This window comes from Gallinula chloropus, assembly GCF_964237585.1.
Source record: "Gallinula chloropus genome assembly, chromosome: 1".
Taxonomy (NCBI): Eukaryota; Metazoa; Chordata; class Aves; order Gruiformes; family Rallidae; genus Gallinula; species Gallinula chloropus.
In genome coordinates, this window is record NC_140085.1 from 210,524,938 (window position 1) to 210,542,701 (window position 17,764).

Below are 17,764 nucleotides of genomic sequence, written 5' to 3' on the forward strand. Positions count from 1 at the left end.
TTAATGGCAGCTACCCTGGAGCGTGAGGGCCTCCTCACAAAAGGCAATGGCTGGTCCCTCAAAATGATGAGGCACCTCTTTTCAGCCAACGTCCATACAGCTGTCCCCAGGCAGTGGCAGTGTGACACCTTCTCCTCTTGCAGGGAGCAGTGCCACAGACCCCGCAGCTCCCAAGGGGGAAGACATGCCTCTTTACCCTCTCTCTTCTTCATCCCCGCAACGATACCTGCCCCCCGCCCTGCATTGACGGTCGTTCCCCCCCTTCCCCAGCTGATACGCACCCTAACGCCTCCCTCTCCCCATCCCCTTCTCCGAGGGATGTGACAGCGAGCGCGGGGGTACCATTTCCCACCCGGTATGTCTCTCCCTCCGAAGCCCGAGCTCCGGCACTTCCCGCTAACACCGGGGGACCCTGTCCCGGCACGACCCCCCGCGGGAACGGGGCATCTCGGCAGGTCCCGGCGGGGCTCACCCCGCAGCCCCGAGAAGGGGCTTTCCCCGCCACTACCCCCCGGCACCCCACGTCCCCGCAGCCGCCTGCAGCGCGTACCCCGGCGGCGTTTGTCTTTCCACCGCTCCCGGTGCCGTTTTCGTTTAGCGGCGATCGCTTCGAGATGGCAAATACAGGAGGAGAATTTTCCCTCTTAAAAAAAGAAAAAAGAAAGAAAAAAAGAAAAAAGGAAAAAAAAAGATAAAAAAGAAAGAAAAAAGAAAAAATTTAAAAGGGGGGCGGCGGGGAAAAAAGATTTGGGGGGGGGGGGGTCTAGTTTAAAACTCTGGGATTAAAGGTCTGTGCTACTTTCAAGCGCTCATAAAACGTCCTGAAGGATGTTATTTTGCTGCAGTCTGGGTTATTTCAGCCCACAGTTGCACAACAAACCATTTAAACATTTCAGCACAAACCAGATTCCATTGTTGGGCTGCACATTAAAAAGTGTTATTCGCTTTGAAGTTTTTGTCTAATGGCTCTAAACTGAAAGAAAATGTTTTCCTATTACTTAATTCAATCATAGCGAAGAGGCTTGGTAAAAAGCCCACGGATTTTGCCCAAAGTGTGACAGAGTTCTCTTTGTGTTTGCTTATCCTCTGCTGTCACACACTTTAATTCGCCTCTCTTTATCTGGCATTCAAAACTTTCTTCAATGACATTCAATAAGGTCCAGCGGCTGGAAAAAAAAAACTGGTTATTTTTTTGGATATTCTTTCCCAGTAGCTTTGGGCTTGGTGTGCATTCAGGAGCTGTTAACCCTTTGCCTCCCTGCGGCTCGGAGCCCTAGGGTTCAGCCCCTGGGCAGTGGGAATCTCTCGGGTTGAAGCTGAATCCAAACGCCCTCGGTGGCTGGCCACATCTCAGCGGGAAGAGATGCCCCTTCCCGGGCGCCAGCTCCGAGGGGAATTAATGCTTTAAATTAGCAGTTCCTTAAAAATAAAACAACAACAACAAAATCCGAACACCATTAACGCTTTCAGGGGAAGGGCGCTGGGAAATTCTTTCTAAATCGTTGTGGAAGTGAGTCTTTGCTCACATTCGGGTTTGTTCGTTCTGGATTTTTCACCGCTTATTTGTGCCCATACACATATTTTTAGGCTCGGGGATCAACAGTACCTCGGCAAAGCTCCCATGGATTTGAGTCAGGAATGCGACTGCGGACGGGAACAGCCCCTGTACAAGCCAGAGACATGGGATTACACTGATGCCAAGGCTTTCCCTTCTCTTCATTTGACAAAGTCCGTTCGGTTTTGAGGCGGCCAGGTTACCGCAGGGAGAAATTCCCTTCGCGTTTTGACAGGGCTCGTGCTTTGGTTTGGGCTGCTTTGGGTTTTTTTTTTCCCCTCCCGTATATGAAACAGGAAAATCGGCGAGGAAAAAATGTATCCCGAATAATATTTTCCCCCCTTATTTGTTAGCACTGCTTGTTCACGCACAAAACCAACAAGCTGCGGGGAGCCCGACGCCGGGGCTGCTGCGCGGGCGGCGTGTCGCTGCGCGGGGAAGCGCCGCTGCGCCCGGGCGCAGATGAAGGCGTAGAAATTAGCCTTGGACCCCGCCCGAAGTTTTCTAGATCCCCGTGCTAAGAAATCCGGGCGCCGCGCCGGCGTCTTCGCGTTAATTCCCATCGTACGGGAGAAATAAGCCGTTTCCCTGTGGCTTCCCGCAGCTTCCCGGCGCAGTTGTGCGCGGCGGTGCCGGGGGCGCAAGCGGTGCGGGACCGGGACCAGGACCGGGGACGGCACCGGAGCCGGCGCACGTGTATCCCGACGGTGCGGTGACGGGTGATACCGGTGCAACCGTGCAGAGGGACACGGTATAAAGATGCGCGGCGTTTGCCGGGCGTCTTTTCTCCCTCTGTGCGGGTGCTCGCCGTGCGGGCGCCGGCACGGAGACGTATATGTGTGTCAGGGTTTCTGTGCGTGCACAGTTCTGACGCTCCGTGGGCCGTTATCCGTGCCCAGGCGCCCACGCCCACGCAGGGGCCGAGAGGATGAGCCCTCGCCGGTGGAGCACCGGCTGGCACGTCTCCGTGGCAGGGGGATCTCGCCCGACGGCTGCGACAGCGACAAGCGCCAGGTCCCGGCACCGGGCTGGGAACAAAGACACCGGGATGGGGACAGCGGCGGGCGCGGTAACTGGGACGAAGCATCCCGGCTGCGAGGGGGGAAAGAGGGAGAGAGAGAGGCCGGTGGGGCTGGGGGGCCGACCTGGTGCCACAGGTGGGAAAGGCGCCGGGGGGCTGGCAAGGGAAGCCGGCGCCGGCGGAGAGCGCGGCTGCAGCCGGCAAAATAAACAAGGGGGGAGCGGGCTGAAAGCTGGGCTGAAAGCGAAGGAGAGCGATAAAGAGAAAGAAAAGAATATTAAATCGCGAGAGAATGAGAAAATAACCCCGCCAAAGGGAGAGGAGGGGAGAGGCCGCCTGCTACGGCGTGGGTGGGGTCGACAAGAATAGAGTACATTATGCAGTTCATTTAGTTAACAAGGGAAATAATGAGGGAGCGTGCGGCGTGAATGCCAAGAGAAGAGGCACAGAAAGCCTATTGAGCGCCCCGGCGCCGCCATCACATGGCGCGGGCGCTATTTAAAGCGGGCGGGCGGGCGCCGTTCAGCACCACTCGGTCTGGCCAGCGGCGCTGCGCGGGGCGCTGCGCGGGGCGCTGCGCGGGGCGCTGCGCGGGGCCATGCCACGCTCCTTCCTGGTGGACTCGCTGGTGCTGCGGGAGGCGGGCGAGAAGAAGGGCGAGGGCAGCCCGCCGCCGCCGCTCTTCCCCTACGCCGTGCACCCCTCGCACCCGCTGCCCGGGCTGCCGGCCGGCGCCTGCCACGCTCGCAAGGCCGGGCTGCTCTGCGTCTGCCCGCTCTGTGTCACCGCCTCCCAGCTGCACCCGCCGCCGCCCGCCATCCCCCTCATCAAGGCCTCCTTCCCCCCCTTCGGCTCCCAGTACTGCCACTCGCCCCTGGCCCGCCAGCAGCACTCCGTCTCCGCCGTCAGTGTCGGGCACGCACCGGCGCTCTACCAGGGCGCCTACCCGTTGCCCGACCCCCGGCAGTTCCACTGCATCTCCGTGGGTAAGGGGGGTACACTTGGCGCCGGGGGAGAGGGGGGTTGGGGGGGAGTGCACGCCTGCATGCTAACCGTGGTCGCTGAGGCGAGGTGATGGAGCGGGGCGGGGGCGAGGAGGCAGCATCCCGCCGAGGGCACACGGGGTGGGGGGTCCCTGCCCTGCGCCCGCAGGTTGGACGAGGAGTTCCGGCACCTCTCCCTGCCGGTGCCCCGAGGGATGCTCAGGGGAAGCCCCGCTGATGCCCGCCAAGCCTCCGAAAACGGGCGGGAACGGGGGGAGGCGTCCCCGGCACCCCTTGAGCTCGGGCTGCAGCCCGGCAGCCGCTTGCCGGGTCGCCGGCTGCCGAAAAGGGACGCGGAGGTTGGGGGGGGGGTTAAGGGAGGGGGGGTTGTTGCGCAGCATGGACAGGCTGGAGCTGCGGGGTGGGAGGCGGCGGGTCCGGCAGGTCCTGACGGTGCGCTCCGCTCCGCAGACAGCACGTCCAGCCAGCTGCCCAGCAGCAAGCGGATGCGCACCGCATTCACCAGCACGCAGCTCCTGGAGCTGGAGAGGGAGTTCGCCTCCAACATGTACCTCTCCCGGCTGCGGCGAATCGAGATCGCCACCTACCTGAACCTCTCCGAGAAGCAGGTGAAGATCTGGTTCCAGAACCGACGGGTCAAGCACAAGAAAGAAGGCAAAAGCAGCTCCCACCGAGGCGGGAGGGCCGGCCACAGCTGCAAATGCTCGTCCCTTTCCACCACCAAGTGCTCGGAAGAAGACGAGGACTTGCGCATGTCTCCGTCCTCCTCGGGAAAGGACGACAGAGGCCTCGCAGTCACCCCCTAGCCCCCCGCACGCCCACTCCGACTCCCCAGGAACTGTGGCCAGAGCAGGAAGGGGGAGTCCTGCCGGTTCCCGTGCTGGCATACAGCCGAAGGATTTTATACCGTTTTGTATAATCTGTGTAATTTACGAAGGATTTTTTTCGCCTTTCTAGACCCCTGGCCCGCGGGGGCGGGTGTCCATGCGTCCTGTTGTAAATAAACGGCTCCCTAGGACCCCAGAAGTCCCCCAGTAGTGCTGTCTCACTTGTCTCCCCGCAGGCGCAGCACCAGTTCCGGGGGGCACCCCGCAGAACTCCCCGCTTCCTGAGATAGCCGCGGATGCTGCGCGGCGGCGGGAGGTGCGGACCGCCTGGAGGGATGCTGCTCCGGGGCTCCCTCCGGTAGCTCGACGGTGCCCGAAAGCGGGCGGAGCAGGAGGGTCGGAGGCTGTTTGGGTTATTATCTTTTTTGTTTTTCTTTTTTTTTCTTTCCAAAATTGTTCTCGCTTTGGTTTTGACTTGGTCGCTGCCGGGCGCGCAGCTGTGATTGTATCGTTCCGTTCCCCCTCCCTCCCCCCCGGGAGATATTTATTTATTTATTTATGTGCAGAGAAACGACGGTGGCGATGATAATAATGATGTTAACAATAAAAACTCGTTGTGGTTTATTTCCCTCCCTTCACGTAGAAAACAGCCGCTCGGTGTCCGCGGGCGTGCGCCGGGATCACCGCCTCTCTCCATCCCTCTCCGCCCTAGCCCGGCATCGGGACCGGGACTCGCCCGCCCCGGCGAGTGCGGATGGAGGGGGACTTCTTTCTTTCCCCAGCCGCGCTGAAGGTACGGGGTGAGGGGGGCCCCTTTCCCCCCGTTCCGCGGGGTCTCTCGGTCCTCCCCGCGAAGCTGCAGGTCCGTCTGCAGTCCGGCTCGGCTGAACACTCTTCCCTTCCCATCACGCTTCCTTTCCCATTCTCAAGCCTCCAAGAGAGATGCACCGTCTGCACACACCTATAGGTACGGCTATAGGGGATACACATACCCGGCTGGCGGCTGGGATCGGCTCCTCTCTCCAGGTACCGCTACCCGGGAAGGTCGCAGCTGCCTTCCCGCTGACCTGCCGTGGCCGTGGCCGTCCTTGCCGGGGCTACCGCCTGCACCGGCACCGGGCTGCGGCAGCCCTGCTCCGGCCCCTCAGCCTCCCGGCAGCGCTTCTCCGTCGGGAAAGCGGAGCGCCCGTTTTTACGCACGGCTTCCCGGCGGAAAATCCCGGCGGAAAAGCAGCCGGCAGGTTCCGCAGCCCCTGGGAGTGCCAAACGCGGCGGTATCGGACCGACATCTGGCCCCAGAGGGTGCGGGATCCCCGGGACCCCTCTCTCTCTCTCCGCCGCTCCGTTTGCGCACGGAAAGGCTCTTTGTTCCCGAACCACCGCTCCCTTCGGGCTCACGGGGCCGCGGTCTCCGGTGGCCGGGAGCGGCCGTAACTCCAGCCACAGCCAGTGTCCCGGGTCTTCCCGAGGGGCCGTATTGCTACACCGCCTGACCCGAGGAGTTTGATGCCCTGCAGCCTGGGGAATGGGCTTGGGTCCCTGGGCTGCCATCAGTCCCTACCCGCACCGGGACGGGGTCTGCTTTTCATCCTGGAGCATGTCCAAAATAACCGAGGCTACCGGGAAAAGCCAGGAATGCAGATGTCTCTTCCAGGAAATCCCTGTGGAGAAAGCCCACACAGCTCTGGGCACAGGCTGAGCTCGGTGTGAGGAGCTGCAGGTTTGGGGTACCCAGGCGCTGAGAATGAAGGCAGAGCTGGTAAAATTAACACTGCCAGGACAGGCTCAAGTCCTGTCCACAAAACAAACGTGTCACACTGCTCTTCCCAGGACCCCACAGTTCTTTGCACAGCCGTGGGGCTGGGAGACCCACAGGCTCCTGCAGCTCCATCTCAGGAGAGCTGAGATGTGTGGAGAGCACAGCCCTGCACAACACGGGGCACTGTGGACCATTTTGGATACCCCAGGGGTGAGGCCAGAGGGACTCTGGAGACAGGCACAAGGTAGTACCCATGCCCTGCTGTAGCTGTCTTGATTTGTGTTGCCCTGGCTGCAAGATGCAAGGGCTTGGTGACATTTGGCAGGTGCTGAGCTATTAAGTTTGGAACACCCTGCGTGGCCTGCCTTCACCCACTGCCTCCTGTGATCTTTAGACCTCTGGCTTCTCCCTGCACTGCTTCCTCCTCTGCTGTCTCCCTACATCACCCAGCTGAGATGGGATGGCTGGGCAAGCTAGCAATGAGGACACTGTGGGCAGCACCTTTCTGGCACCATCTCCCATGGCTGCTAAGGAAGAACTTGGCAGGTGAGAGACGAAAATCTGACCTTGTTATAAGAATCAATCAGTCTCCCCTGGTGCTTGGCCCTGTGATGTTCCCTGGATGTCCGTCCTTCCCCAGTGGCCCACTTCCAACAGGAAAGACCCCTTAGGGGATTCTAATTGGCTCAGCAGGGCCCTGCAGCCTCTCCAGCCCTCACCTCCCTTCCCGCCCACACTTACCAGATTTGTTTTGAATAATCATTGCAAAATGGAGACAGAAACAGCCTAATGTGGGTTTACCAAGGGGGTTGGCATCCTCTTTAACAGGGGCACTGAAGTGAATGAGCATCCATAGAGGCGTGTGTGTGTGTGTGTGTGTGTGTGCTCCTTGTGCCTTTTCAGTGCCATGGGCCTGCGCCAGTTGGCTGGCGGTGAGCCGTGAGGAGCACCAGCGCTGGGCATTTGAGCGCTGCTATTGAAGTGCTATTGTGGCAGTTGTGTTGAAACTCTTAACATCCTCGTCTGCCAGCACATTCTCACCATCTCTCTGGTCCTCAAGCCACATAAACAAAAAAATATGTCTCCTCCTGGTCCTGCTTTAGTGCTGAGCAAAGGCAGCCAGGGACAGTTTGTCTCCCTTGTGACTCCGCATCCAGCTCCCCACGCTGTGAAATGTGGGGTATGAAGGCACCTGGGGGCAAAACACCCTTTGTCCTGCAGGACCAGAGCTGCTGTGCTCCTTCTGGGGGGCAGCTAGGAGACTTTCTGGGTGTGCAGATGCCAGCTCACTAGTGCATCCTCACTGCAGGCGTAGCGTCTGCGGGCTGTGAGGCTGAATATTGCAGTGATGCTGTGCCAGCAGGTACACACATTACAGAGCATGCATGCATGTGCCTGTATCCTTTATGGACTGAGTTTGTCAGCCAGACAATTTAGGACTAATCCCTGGCCCTAAAAGGTACCTCATGTATGTAAAGTAGCAAAGAGAATTCCCCCATATGGTATAATTTTGTCTGAACAGCAGTAGAGTGTCACAATGGATGCCCCCAACAAGACAGTATTAATATTCTCTGATACACACTGGCCTCTGCTGCAGACCCCATGTACCTTGCAAAGCCCAGTGGGGCTCTCAGTGCACTTGACAGTCATTACGCCACATCCACATGCAGAGATAATCCCTCCTTAGTTGGGCATTTTTCTAATTTAGTGAGAAATCATTATGGCAAATTCTCGGAGTGTCATTTTCAAGGACTCTGAGGTTGGGCAAATTAAAGTCATTTTGCTGTGGGAAGAGCGTGGGCACCTCTGCTAAAGTGAATGTCATAACATGACAATTTTCAACTTTCCATCTCTAGCCATTTGGAGGGCAGGTTTCTGAAAGTTGCTTCAGCATTTTAGCATCTAAAATGCCCAGTCTCTCCTAGGAAAAAGAAAAAAAAACAGAAGGGTTGGAATGAAGAATCTTTTCAACACTAAATACCTGCGTGCTTACAGCTATCTCAATATTCATTTGCATTATTTGGCTTTTATATTTATGTCATTTTCATTATTACCCCCTAGCCCTCGTTTCATTCTACACAAAGGCTGCATCAGACAGATTTGCCATTGAAAGCATGTACTGATACTTGGAGTGTTGTTGCTCTTAACCACAAAACTAGTGTTATTAGCTCAGGAACTTCATAATTCAGTTTATCTGCAGTTAACATATTTACACAGTGTCAGCTCTGAGCTGGCCCCATGGATCTGGAATGGTGTTTGGAGTAAACGGGCTGTTTCTGTGTTGAAACAGCGTCACATCAGGGGTAGCTGGGTGTTCCTCTCTTGTTTACTTGGAACAAATCTTACCTATGAATTTACTGGGATTAGGAGGCTTCATTTTTAATCCTTAAATTCCTGCAAGAGGCTATGAAATTGGGTTCTGCAATGATGATAGGGCTTTGTCTGTGAATGTGCTTACTTTAAAATGCAGGTGGGTGTTAACTAACGACCCTAAATAACATTGTATGACATTCTTAACGATCTGAAGACAGGTACATCAACAGCAGCTATCTCTCACTTACATTAATTTTGAAAGTGGTTTGGCTATGAACACAAAGTACTCATTTAACAGGATGCAATTATGCAAGATCAGGAAATCTCCTAGGATACTGACACTGATGATGACAGCAAATGACTGGGCCTGTTGCTTAATGTGGCTGTAGCCAGTCAGGACCGACTGCCTGGTGCTGGACAGCTGACTACTCTGGAGATGCCCTATATAATCCATATGCTACATAACCCATACATACTCTAAATAAATAAATAAATAAATAACCCCCCAAAAATCATAAAAGGAGTACTAGCAATATCCACATTCTCCTTCTGTCACAACTTTCTCAAATTTCCCTTTTCTTTTAGACATGCTCCTAATAAAGGAACATATGGAAGAGAGTGGACTTGGATCATATATTCATTACCAGAATGTATAGACCTAATTGGAAAAACATATCAGAAGAACGTCAGGATGGACCCAAAATGTGTCTTGGGGACAGACCCTCCTGTTGGATGTGTGTCTGTTGTCTTCCCATTATTGACAGGAATTAGCATCAGTCATGGGCTATGAATGTATTATTTTAGGCACTTTGTAGCCAGGTGGGTAGTGGCCCCATGCGTAAACATAGGTGGGTACTAATACTTTTGATCTTGGGTGGGAGAATCTGGTCCAGATTGGCCTCCAGTTGCTGGACCAGAAAGACATGGATCTACTGCCAGTCTGGTGAGGATGTCAGATACTCTAGCTCATCTAAAATAGCACCAGGCAGACATCCAAGCACACAAAATGGTCCTTGTCAGGAGAATTTACACTTGAGGCACAAGGAGAGCTTGGACAGATACAACCAGATTGTTGGAGAGAATACATGGTAGCTGTGACTGGTGGTACAAATACATCTGGATGTAGCTTGATTTAAAAAAACCAAACCCTTAAATATCCTGTGGGGAGGACTAACTTCTTCTGCTTGACTGGTCCTCACCTGGGTAGGCTATAAAGCTGTGCAGTGTCTGGGATCACACTTGCCTTTTTCAAGAAACCCCTTTCCAGTCAATGCTCAGATATAGACTGAGGAATATCAAGTGATTCATGTACATACCTGAGAGCTGGCTCATTCAGCCTGCTCTCCGACCTTCATGTGAGACAAGGCTCTGTCCACGTCTTGATGGCCGAACAGGAGGAGGTAGGGTGTCAGAGGGGCTACTCACCTGCAGTGGTTGCTAATAGGAGTGACAGCTGGGATGAGGAGGATGCAGAAGATGATGGGTACGTGCCTGATCTGGTAAGGGGATCCCAGACCTGTTCCAAGGTTGTGCTGGAGCAATTAACTCTGTCTTTTGCTGATTTGGGTCAGCTCTGCTCTGTGCTCACAAAAACCTGCCTTGCCTGAAGGCAGGGCACCATGCTGATCATGCTGGTTTGCTACAGAGCAATATTCTGGTTGGATTCTGTGCTGGTACCTGTAGGAATTCAAGTCTCAATTCAGGAAAAGCCACCAAGGCTTGTTGAGGATGTTACGTACACAAGAGAGGAGTTTTCAGTGAGTATGAATAGCCATGTAAATAACCACAGGCACCATCTGGAGAGGGTAGATATCTCACTAGATAGACATCTCACCATTGGTGTTTACCACTGATTTTTGCTTCCTTAGTTTATTGGCTAAATCATGTTATAGATTTGGCTTGGAACAACTGGATTTAAGTTGTGAGCCACATCTTTTTTTTGTCTTTTAAAACTCTATAAATCACTCCCCTATTGGTTATTTGTTTGTTTAGCTTATAATGTGCTATCACAGTACAGCACCCTGGCCTTGTTTGGGTATTATCTTAGCTCTAGTTCTTCTGTGGTTTGCAGGTTTCTCTACTTGGGTGGGAGGGAGACAAAGCAACAATCCCTCCCCCCTCCCCCCCCAAAATGGATCATTGTTTGTCCACATCTGCTTCAGAGGGATTTGTGCTCTTCATTATTGTGGGTGTTGGTGCCAAAAAGGCTCTGAGGCAGGACACACACTCAAATCCTGTACCGAAGAGTCTTGTCACTACTCAAAGCTGAGAAAAAGAATTATCCTAGCTCAGATATCCTTATTTTATTGGCTTTAGAGCTCACATTTGGTATGAATTTCTGCCTGACTGCTTGATGTATGCTGAACTGGAGGTGATGGTAGAGCCTGGAGGTAGCCACAGAGATGGCTGATCCATAAGGGCTGTCCTGCTGAGCAAACTGTCCACATCTGATGCGGACTCTGCTCTTGTGGTCTCATCTATGAGCAGAGTATGGGATTGAAGGCTCAGGTATTCTAGCAGACACAGAACCTATAACATGCTTTATTGTGAATTCTTTCCTCCAGAGGAAAACACTTTTGCTTTTCAAGGAGACCAGAGACTCAGAGGTTCACAGAATCCATGAAATATGTTTATCTTCTATGTTATCATGGAAGATCTGGATGTTTTTAAGACCCCGAGCTGGCAGAACACCACACTGTACTGGATGGGTAGTTAAGTGAAAGTTGATGACGTGGGGGAAACTCTGGTCCTTGGCTCATGAACATCAAGACAATCCAAAGGCAGTGCTGCCATCCAGCAAGATCTGGACAGGCTGGGCAATTGGATTAGGAGAAATGTAATGAAATACAACAATGGCAAGTGCAGAGTCTTGCATTTGGGGAAGAACAACCCCAGGTATCAGTATGGATTGGGGACTGGCCTGTTGGAGAGCAGTGTAGGTGAGAGGGACCTGGGGACAGCAGGATGACCATGAGCCAGCAATGTGCCCCCATGGCTAAGAAGGCCAATGGCATCCTGGGGTGTATTAGAAGGTCAGTAGGTCAAGAGAGGTCCTTCTCCTCCTCTACTCTGCCCTGCTGAGACCACACCTGGAGTATTGTGTCCAGTTCTGGGCCCCTCAGTTCAAGAAGGACAGGGAACTACTTGAAAGAGTCCAGCACAGGGCCACTAAGATTATTAAGGGAGTGGAACATCTTCCTTAAGAGGACAGACTGAGGGAGCTGAATCTCTTTAGCCTGTAGAAGAGGAGACTGAGGGGTGACCCCATTAATGTCTATAAACATGTAAAGGGTGAGTGTCAGGAGGACAGAGCCAGGCTCTTCTCAGTGATGGCCAGTGACAGGACAAGGGGCAACGGGTGCAAGCTGGAGCACAGGAGGTTCCATGTGAATATAAGGAGGAACTTTTTCATTGTGAGGGTTGACAGAGCCCTGGGACAGGCTGCCCAGAGGTTGTGGAGTCTCCTTCTCTGGAGACATTCAAAATCCACAGAATCACTAGATTGGAAACGATGTCTGAGATCTAGTCTAACCATACCTGTCCTCTACTAAACCATATCCCTGAACACCTTGTCTACCCATCTTTTAAATATATCCAGGGATGGTGACAAAATCCCCTCCCTGGGCAGCCTGTTCCAGTGCCTGATAACCCTTTTGGTGAAGAACTTTTTCCTAATGTCCAACCTGAACCTGCCCTGGTGCAGCTCGAGTCCATTCCCCCTCGTCCTATCACCTGTCACTTGGGCAAAGAGACCAACACCCACCTCTCTACAGCCTCCCTTCAGGTAATTGTAGGCCATGATAAGGTCTCCCATCAGCCTCCTCTTCCCTAGGCCAAACAACCCCAGTTCCCTCAGCTGCTCCTCATAAGGTTTGCTCTCCAGCCCCTTCATCAGCCTTGTTGCTCTTCTCTGGACACGCTGCAAGACCTCAATGTCTTTCTTAAAGTGAGGGGCTGCCTGGACATGCTCTTTTGTGACCTTATCTAGGTGATCCTGCTGTGGCTGAGGGCTTGGTCTAGATAATCTTTCGAGGTCCCTTCCAACCCTAAACACTCTGTGATTCTGTGATTCTCCTGAGCATAAGCAGCCCCCAGCCCCCAGCCTACCTCTGCTATGGACAATCAGGGAAGACAAGGCCACTGGAGAGTTGCTACTGTCAACACTACCAGACTTCACACCATCTACCTAGGTGCACGTGATTCCAGTGAAATGGTCTTGACAGTGTCTGTGGCCTGTCTGACTCCTACCCCAGCCCCATTCAGAGCTGTTTTGATCTCTTCTGATCCAGATCCCAGCTGTTTCAGTACACCCTAAAGCTTCCTCTGATCCTGCACATCTGCTTAGCATCACTTCCTGGGCTTCCAGCCCCTCTCAAAATGACTGATGACATCCCCACCTCCCTGACTGACCCGAATTCCAGCTTTCCATGCTCTTGGCCATTTTCTCTCATCATTCATGATTCTTCCCCCAGTTTCTGTCATCTCCCCAGGCTCCATCCCTCGCAAGATGTTCTGGGTCTCCGTTTCACTCCCAGCACAACTGCTGAAGACAACACTCAGGTTGCCTGCAGCTGTGAGCAAGCAGAGCTTCACTCAGTGCAGGGAACCCACATGAATTTATACCAGTCGATACCCGGGTGCATCACTCACCACCACTCTGTGCACATCGTCCTGGAGCAGTTCTCCATGCACCCCTCCAACCCACCAGCTCCTCCCAGCCAACAGTGCCCTCACCCTACACACCCATCCTGGTCCTTCTGCACCTCTGCCAGCTCACACAGTGGAGCTGACTCCCCAGTGTAACTGTTCCCTCTTCTTCTGCTGACCTATCTTTTTTCACTTCTCCATGTCTTTTTATTTTTCTTCCCTGGATTTTGGTCAATCACCTGTTTAAAGTTAACCACATGCTTATGCACTCTGCCAGAACGAACCTTAGGCTTTCTTAGGTTGTTTTCCACCCTCTGTTTGATAACTACTCCCCTTCCCATTTCCCCAGAACATATAGGGGACGTATATCCAGCTCTTACATTTAATTTTGCACACACTTTAGGGTACACTTTATATGAAACATGCTACCAGAAGTGAAACTCTCTTCCCCTTTCTCTTCCTTTCTTTTCCTTTAGTTAAGGATATGTGTAAAGAAACCTTTCAATGGGTTTGCAGAGCCCGAATACAGTAGAGTGACACAAAGCATTCTGGATATTGCTATGCAAATGACATGCCAAGAATGTTTAGACTGTACCTTGAAGCAGTAAACAAGTTGATTGTCATGGTGTCATGGTAACTAGAGCTGGATCCGCTTCATATGAATGAGGTCCCAACCTTCGTTTTTATTTGGATTGCTAAAGCAACTCCGTGGTCCAAAGCTCATCACCCCCTTGGCCCTCTGGAGAGCCAGAGGTACAAGAAATGGCCTCATGCACTGGGACACCGTTTAAAATAAAACAATGGGCTACTCTGATGCACAGCTTCAGGTCACCAAGGATATTCAAACGTACACAGATCTGAGCTGGGAGAGGCTATCCATGCCACAGGGATTTGCCATGTGCCCTGGGCAGCATTGCTATCCTGTCAGTAAAGTTGCAGTCTGCAGAGATGATATATTTGGGGGTGGGGAAGGTTGTGTTTTTAAACCATTGAGCTGCTCCCAGGTCACAAAAGCATGGAAGTGTGAGAAAGGGAGAAGGCAGACAGGCTTTTCTGTGAGCAGCAGCTCTGGGTGGGTCTGTAGGATCAAGACCTCTGACAGCTGGACAGCAGTTTGCAGTGCCCACATGATACATGATTCCTTGCCAAGCAGAGCTGTGCCCATGTCCCTGGTTTTGACTTAGCCACCCTACCCTGGGTAGCAGGGCAGCTCTCTAACAACACAGGAGAATCACAGTGACACCTTAGAGATTAGAGTCATTTTCCTAAGCTTGTAATTCAGGGCTGAATTATTGCAGGGTCTGATGGGCCACCTCATTTACCAATGTAAATGTGCTCCTGGAAATTGCTTCTCCAAGCTGAGCCACCACAGGCTCAGCTCCAAACCTCATCTTCTTCTGCAAACAGAAGATGCTTCCACAGATCAAAGCAGCAACATGGCAATGCTGTCCTGCTTTATAAACTGAACTTAATAGAGTTTCCTTGGTGGCTGTGGCAGCATAAGCTTGAGACTAAAACTGTGTCCTTACACCAAACACTCAACCCCCACCTTTTTTTTAAAGAGCTATGTGCCCAATGGTAAGTGCCAGCTGATCTCAGGGCCCTTTTTGTGCTGTTATTCACTGAAGATCTGGGCTGTAGGGGGGTTTCACAAAGCTGCTGAGACAGCCCAGCGCACACCACAGGGGTTGACTGATGCAGGACTCAGCTTGCTGTCATTCTCTGTTGGGTCTTCAAACCCACACTGTCTCCAAACAGCAGCAGCAGAAGAGCAACTACACAGGTCAAGCTAAAGACCTTTGACAGAGGTTTAGGGACAACTGCAGGAACAGGTCTGAGGTACATCATGTTTTTCCCAGCTTCCATTTGCAGCTCAGGAGGTTTTCTATGAAACCTCAATGAAAACATCATCCTTGACTGCATCCTGTACACTGGAACCCATGTCACCTTTCAGCACCCACAGATTTTCCAGTCAGTGAGGTTTCAACAGAAACTGGCTGGGTCAATAAGAGAATGGGAACCCTCCCACCAGTTTTATGACATACCTTCTGATCAGGCTAGCACCTAGTAGAACAAAATGACATGGTGTAGAAAGGTGAACTAGATGTTTCTTGTGCTGGAGAGTTTCTTTTAACCATTTGGAAATGCTGTTATGATTCCTAGCAGATTCAAATTGATGAATTGAAATGAATTAATTTCCAGCTAGGCTGCAAAATGCCACTGAGAAGCCCATAAATTCATGACTCATGTGTCCTTTAAAAATCTAGAGTCCCACTCTGACTCTCACCATGGCTGGGAGTGGTTGGTAAGGTCAGAAGCTCAATCAGCTGGAGAGCATCAGGCTTGAACTAGAACACAAATGCCTCAAAGGAAGATAAAATGGAAGGCAAAATGGCAAAGATCCAAGCCCAAAATGGACAGCTGAAACGTGAGGGTGTTTCTTTTCCTGCTTGTTTATCAATGAGGTGTTCAGAAGCAATGGGAACAGGTAGATGTCCCCAGTTGAGTTGCTGAGCATGGGCACAGCACTGCCTGGCAAAATCCACCAGCACAGAGGCAGCTTTCACCTGTCTGGGAGGGAAGTGAATTGTTTAATCTGTGTTGGAAGGTGCTTCAAAAAGAGCCTTTCAAAGGGCAGGGCACAGGAGAAGAACCCTTCATGTGCTGAGAAGTGTGTGAGCTCCTTGGCAGTACACCAAACCTATCCCATGTTGCCTGAGGCCTGCTGTGTGTCAGGCTTCTACTTTGTGTTGTGTTGGATTGAGAAGCTACCTTCCACACTCTTGTCCCGTCTCTTGTTACCTGAGGTGACCTGCAATGGTCTGTCTGAACCACTCTCATGCAGCTCCTTACCTCGTGGCATCAAGAAGAGGATGGGAATCCTCCCAGCAGCTGCAGGCCCGTCACTGAAGATGTACCACAGCTACTCAGCCAGGTCCCCCATCCCGAGTCAGAGCAGAGGAACAAAGCACTGGATGGCAGGAGCTGTCTCCTATTGCAGGACATGTCTTGCCCTGGCCACCTAAATCAAACTCTAAAAACCATTGCAACTAAGGCAGCCTAGGAAGAACAGCTCCAGTGTACTGGGATGCACTCCCAGTACTGGGAGGAAGGAGGGGAACCCCTGGGGATTGGAACCAACCAACCAACCCCTTTAATAGAGAAGCCACATTTATGCAGCTCAGTTAATCAGAGGCAGTGGGCACTAAAGAGCAGCTGGGACGGGGTGTGGAGGAGAAATGTCTTCAGCAGGGTGCAAAGGAGGAGGCTGAGCATATGTCGAAGAGGGTGAACCAATTTCATAGCTGGTGTAAGCCAGTTCAGCACTGCAAGCCAGACTAGAAAGAGATGCAGAGGAAGAATCTCCAGGGCTGTGAAACAAGCATGCCCACCCTGGCTCTGCCCTTCCTGCCACCTCTGGAATGAATGTGTGACCAGGGAAGTTTTCTTTCCTATTGCTCATCAGCCACTGCAAGGTCTCACCAGAGAGACTTATGGAAAGAATGAGCACCCCACAGGAACAAATCAAACCCTGATCTAGGAGGAAGGTGGAGGGCATTTACCCCAAATATCTAAACCTATTACTGAGGTCAGTTTAAGGACTGCCAGGGACTAAGGGCCATATGTCCCTTCTGCTGCACACTCCAGGCTGCTCGGTGGAGCTGACCCCCAGGATTTGCTGACTCCAACCAAAAGCTCTGTTTGCACAGTAGCATCACAAGCATGTGGAAGTGAAGTAAGCAGATGATTCTAAAAAAGTGCTTTTGGATTGCTCATCCATCACCTGAACAGACTGAAAATCAGGGTTCTCTTTGTGTGCATATAATACTTCCAGGTGGATATGTCACACTTTCCCACTGAGATTTGAAGATCCCTTTGGCCAGCTCCTTCTCTAAATCTTCAATTGGTGCATCTGCAGGGAGGGAGAAGAATAATGTCTTAGCTCACTGTGAAAATATGTCCTTAAAGCACATTCCTTCTGGAAGTAGTTCCCATTCATGAGCAAATTCTTCCATACCCAGGTGTTACTAAAGATCCAGCAGTCTCAGTGTTTGACCTGCCAGCTCTGAACTTTCCTCACCCGTTGCATGACAGCAACAGCTCCCCTGAGATTTGAGCACACTGAGCAGGTGACAGGAATACCTTTTCTGCCTGAGATGTTTTCTTCAAGGAGAGGTACTTCTATTTCTTCATTCACGTTAACTACTCCAGAGTAACCCAGAATGGCTGGCAAGCCCTCTCCACCAGAGATTTCATTCACTTCTCTTTTGGCCAGGTTATCCTGGAGCTGTGCTGTGCTGTTGGTTCAGCTGTAGGTTATCCCACAGGTTGGCATCAGCATCCAGCACTCCGTTTGGGCACATGGCATGAACGTGGCATGACCAAGCTCAGACCCCTCTGAGAGCTTCTTGGGAGGTGTTCTCTCCCTGTGGGAATCCCCCCTTCTGTTAGATGCAGGTGTATTTGTGGGGCCATGTGTCAGTCTGCGTGGACTACTCGCCACCTTGTGAGTCCCAGAGATCTGCTTCTGGTAGCAGGTTGTCAGAGGTCTCCCTGCAAGCTGCATGGAACAGGCAGGTTGGATGTTCTCCCTCCTTGACTTGGCAGAGGTGCTGGTCTCCTTTATTCTTGGTTGCA

At 52.4% G+C, this 17,764-nt stretch overlaps 1 protein-coding gene across 1 annotated transcript; it reads left to right on the top strand.

Moving 5' to 3' along the window:
* Positions 1-3,174: 3,174 nt before the first annotated feature.
* On the top strand, positions 3,175-4,386 carry GSX1 (GS homeobox 1; the record flags this gene model as incomplete). Its single annotated transcript, XM_084265579.1, has 2 exons — positions 3,175-3,562; positions 4,031-4,386. 2 exons carry the CDS (start codon positions 3,175-3,177, stop codon positions 4,384-4,386), a joined length of 744 nt encoding a protein of 247 aa, XP_084121705.1.
* Between the last annotated feature and the right edge of the window lie 13,378 nt (positions 4,387-17,764).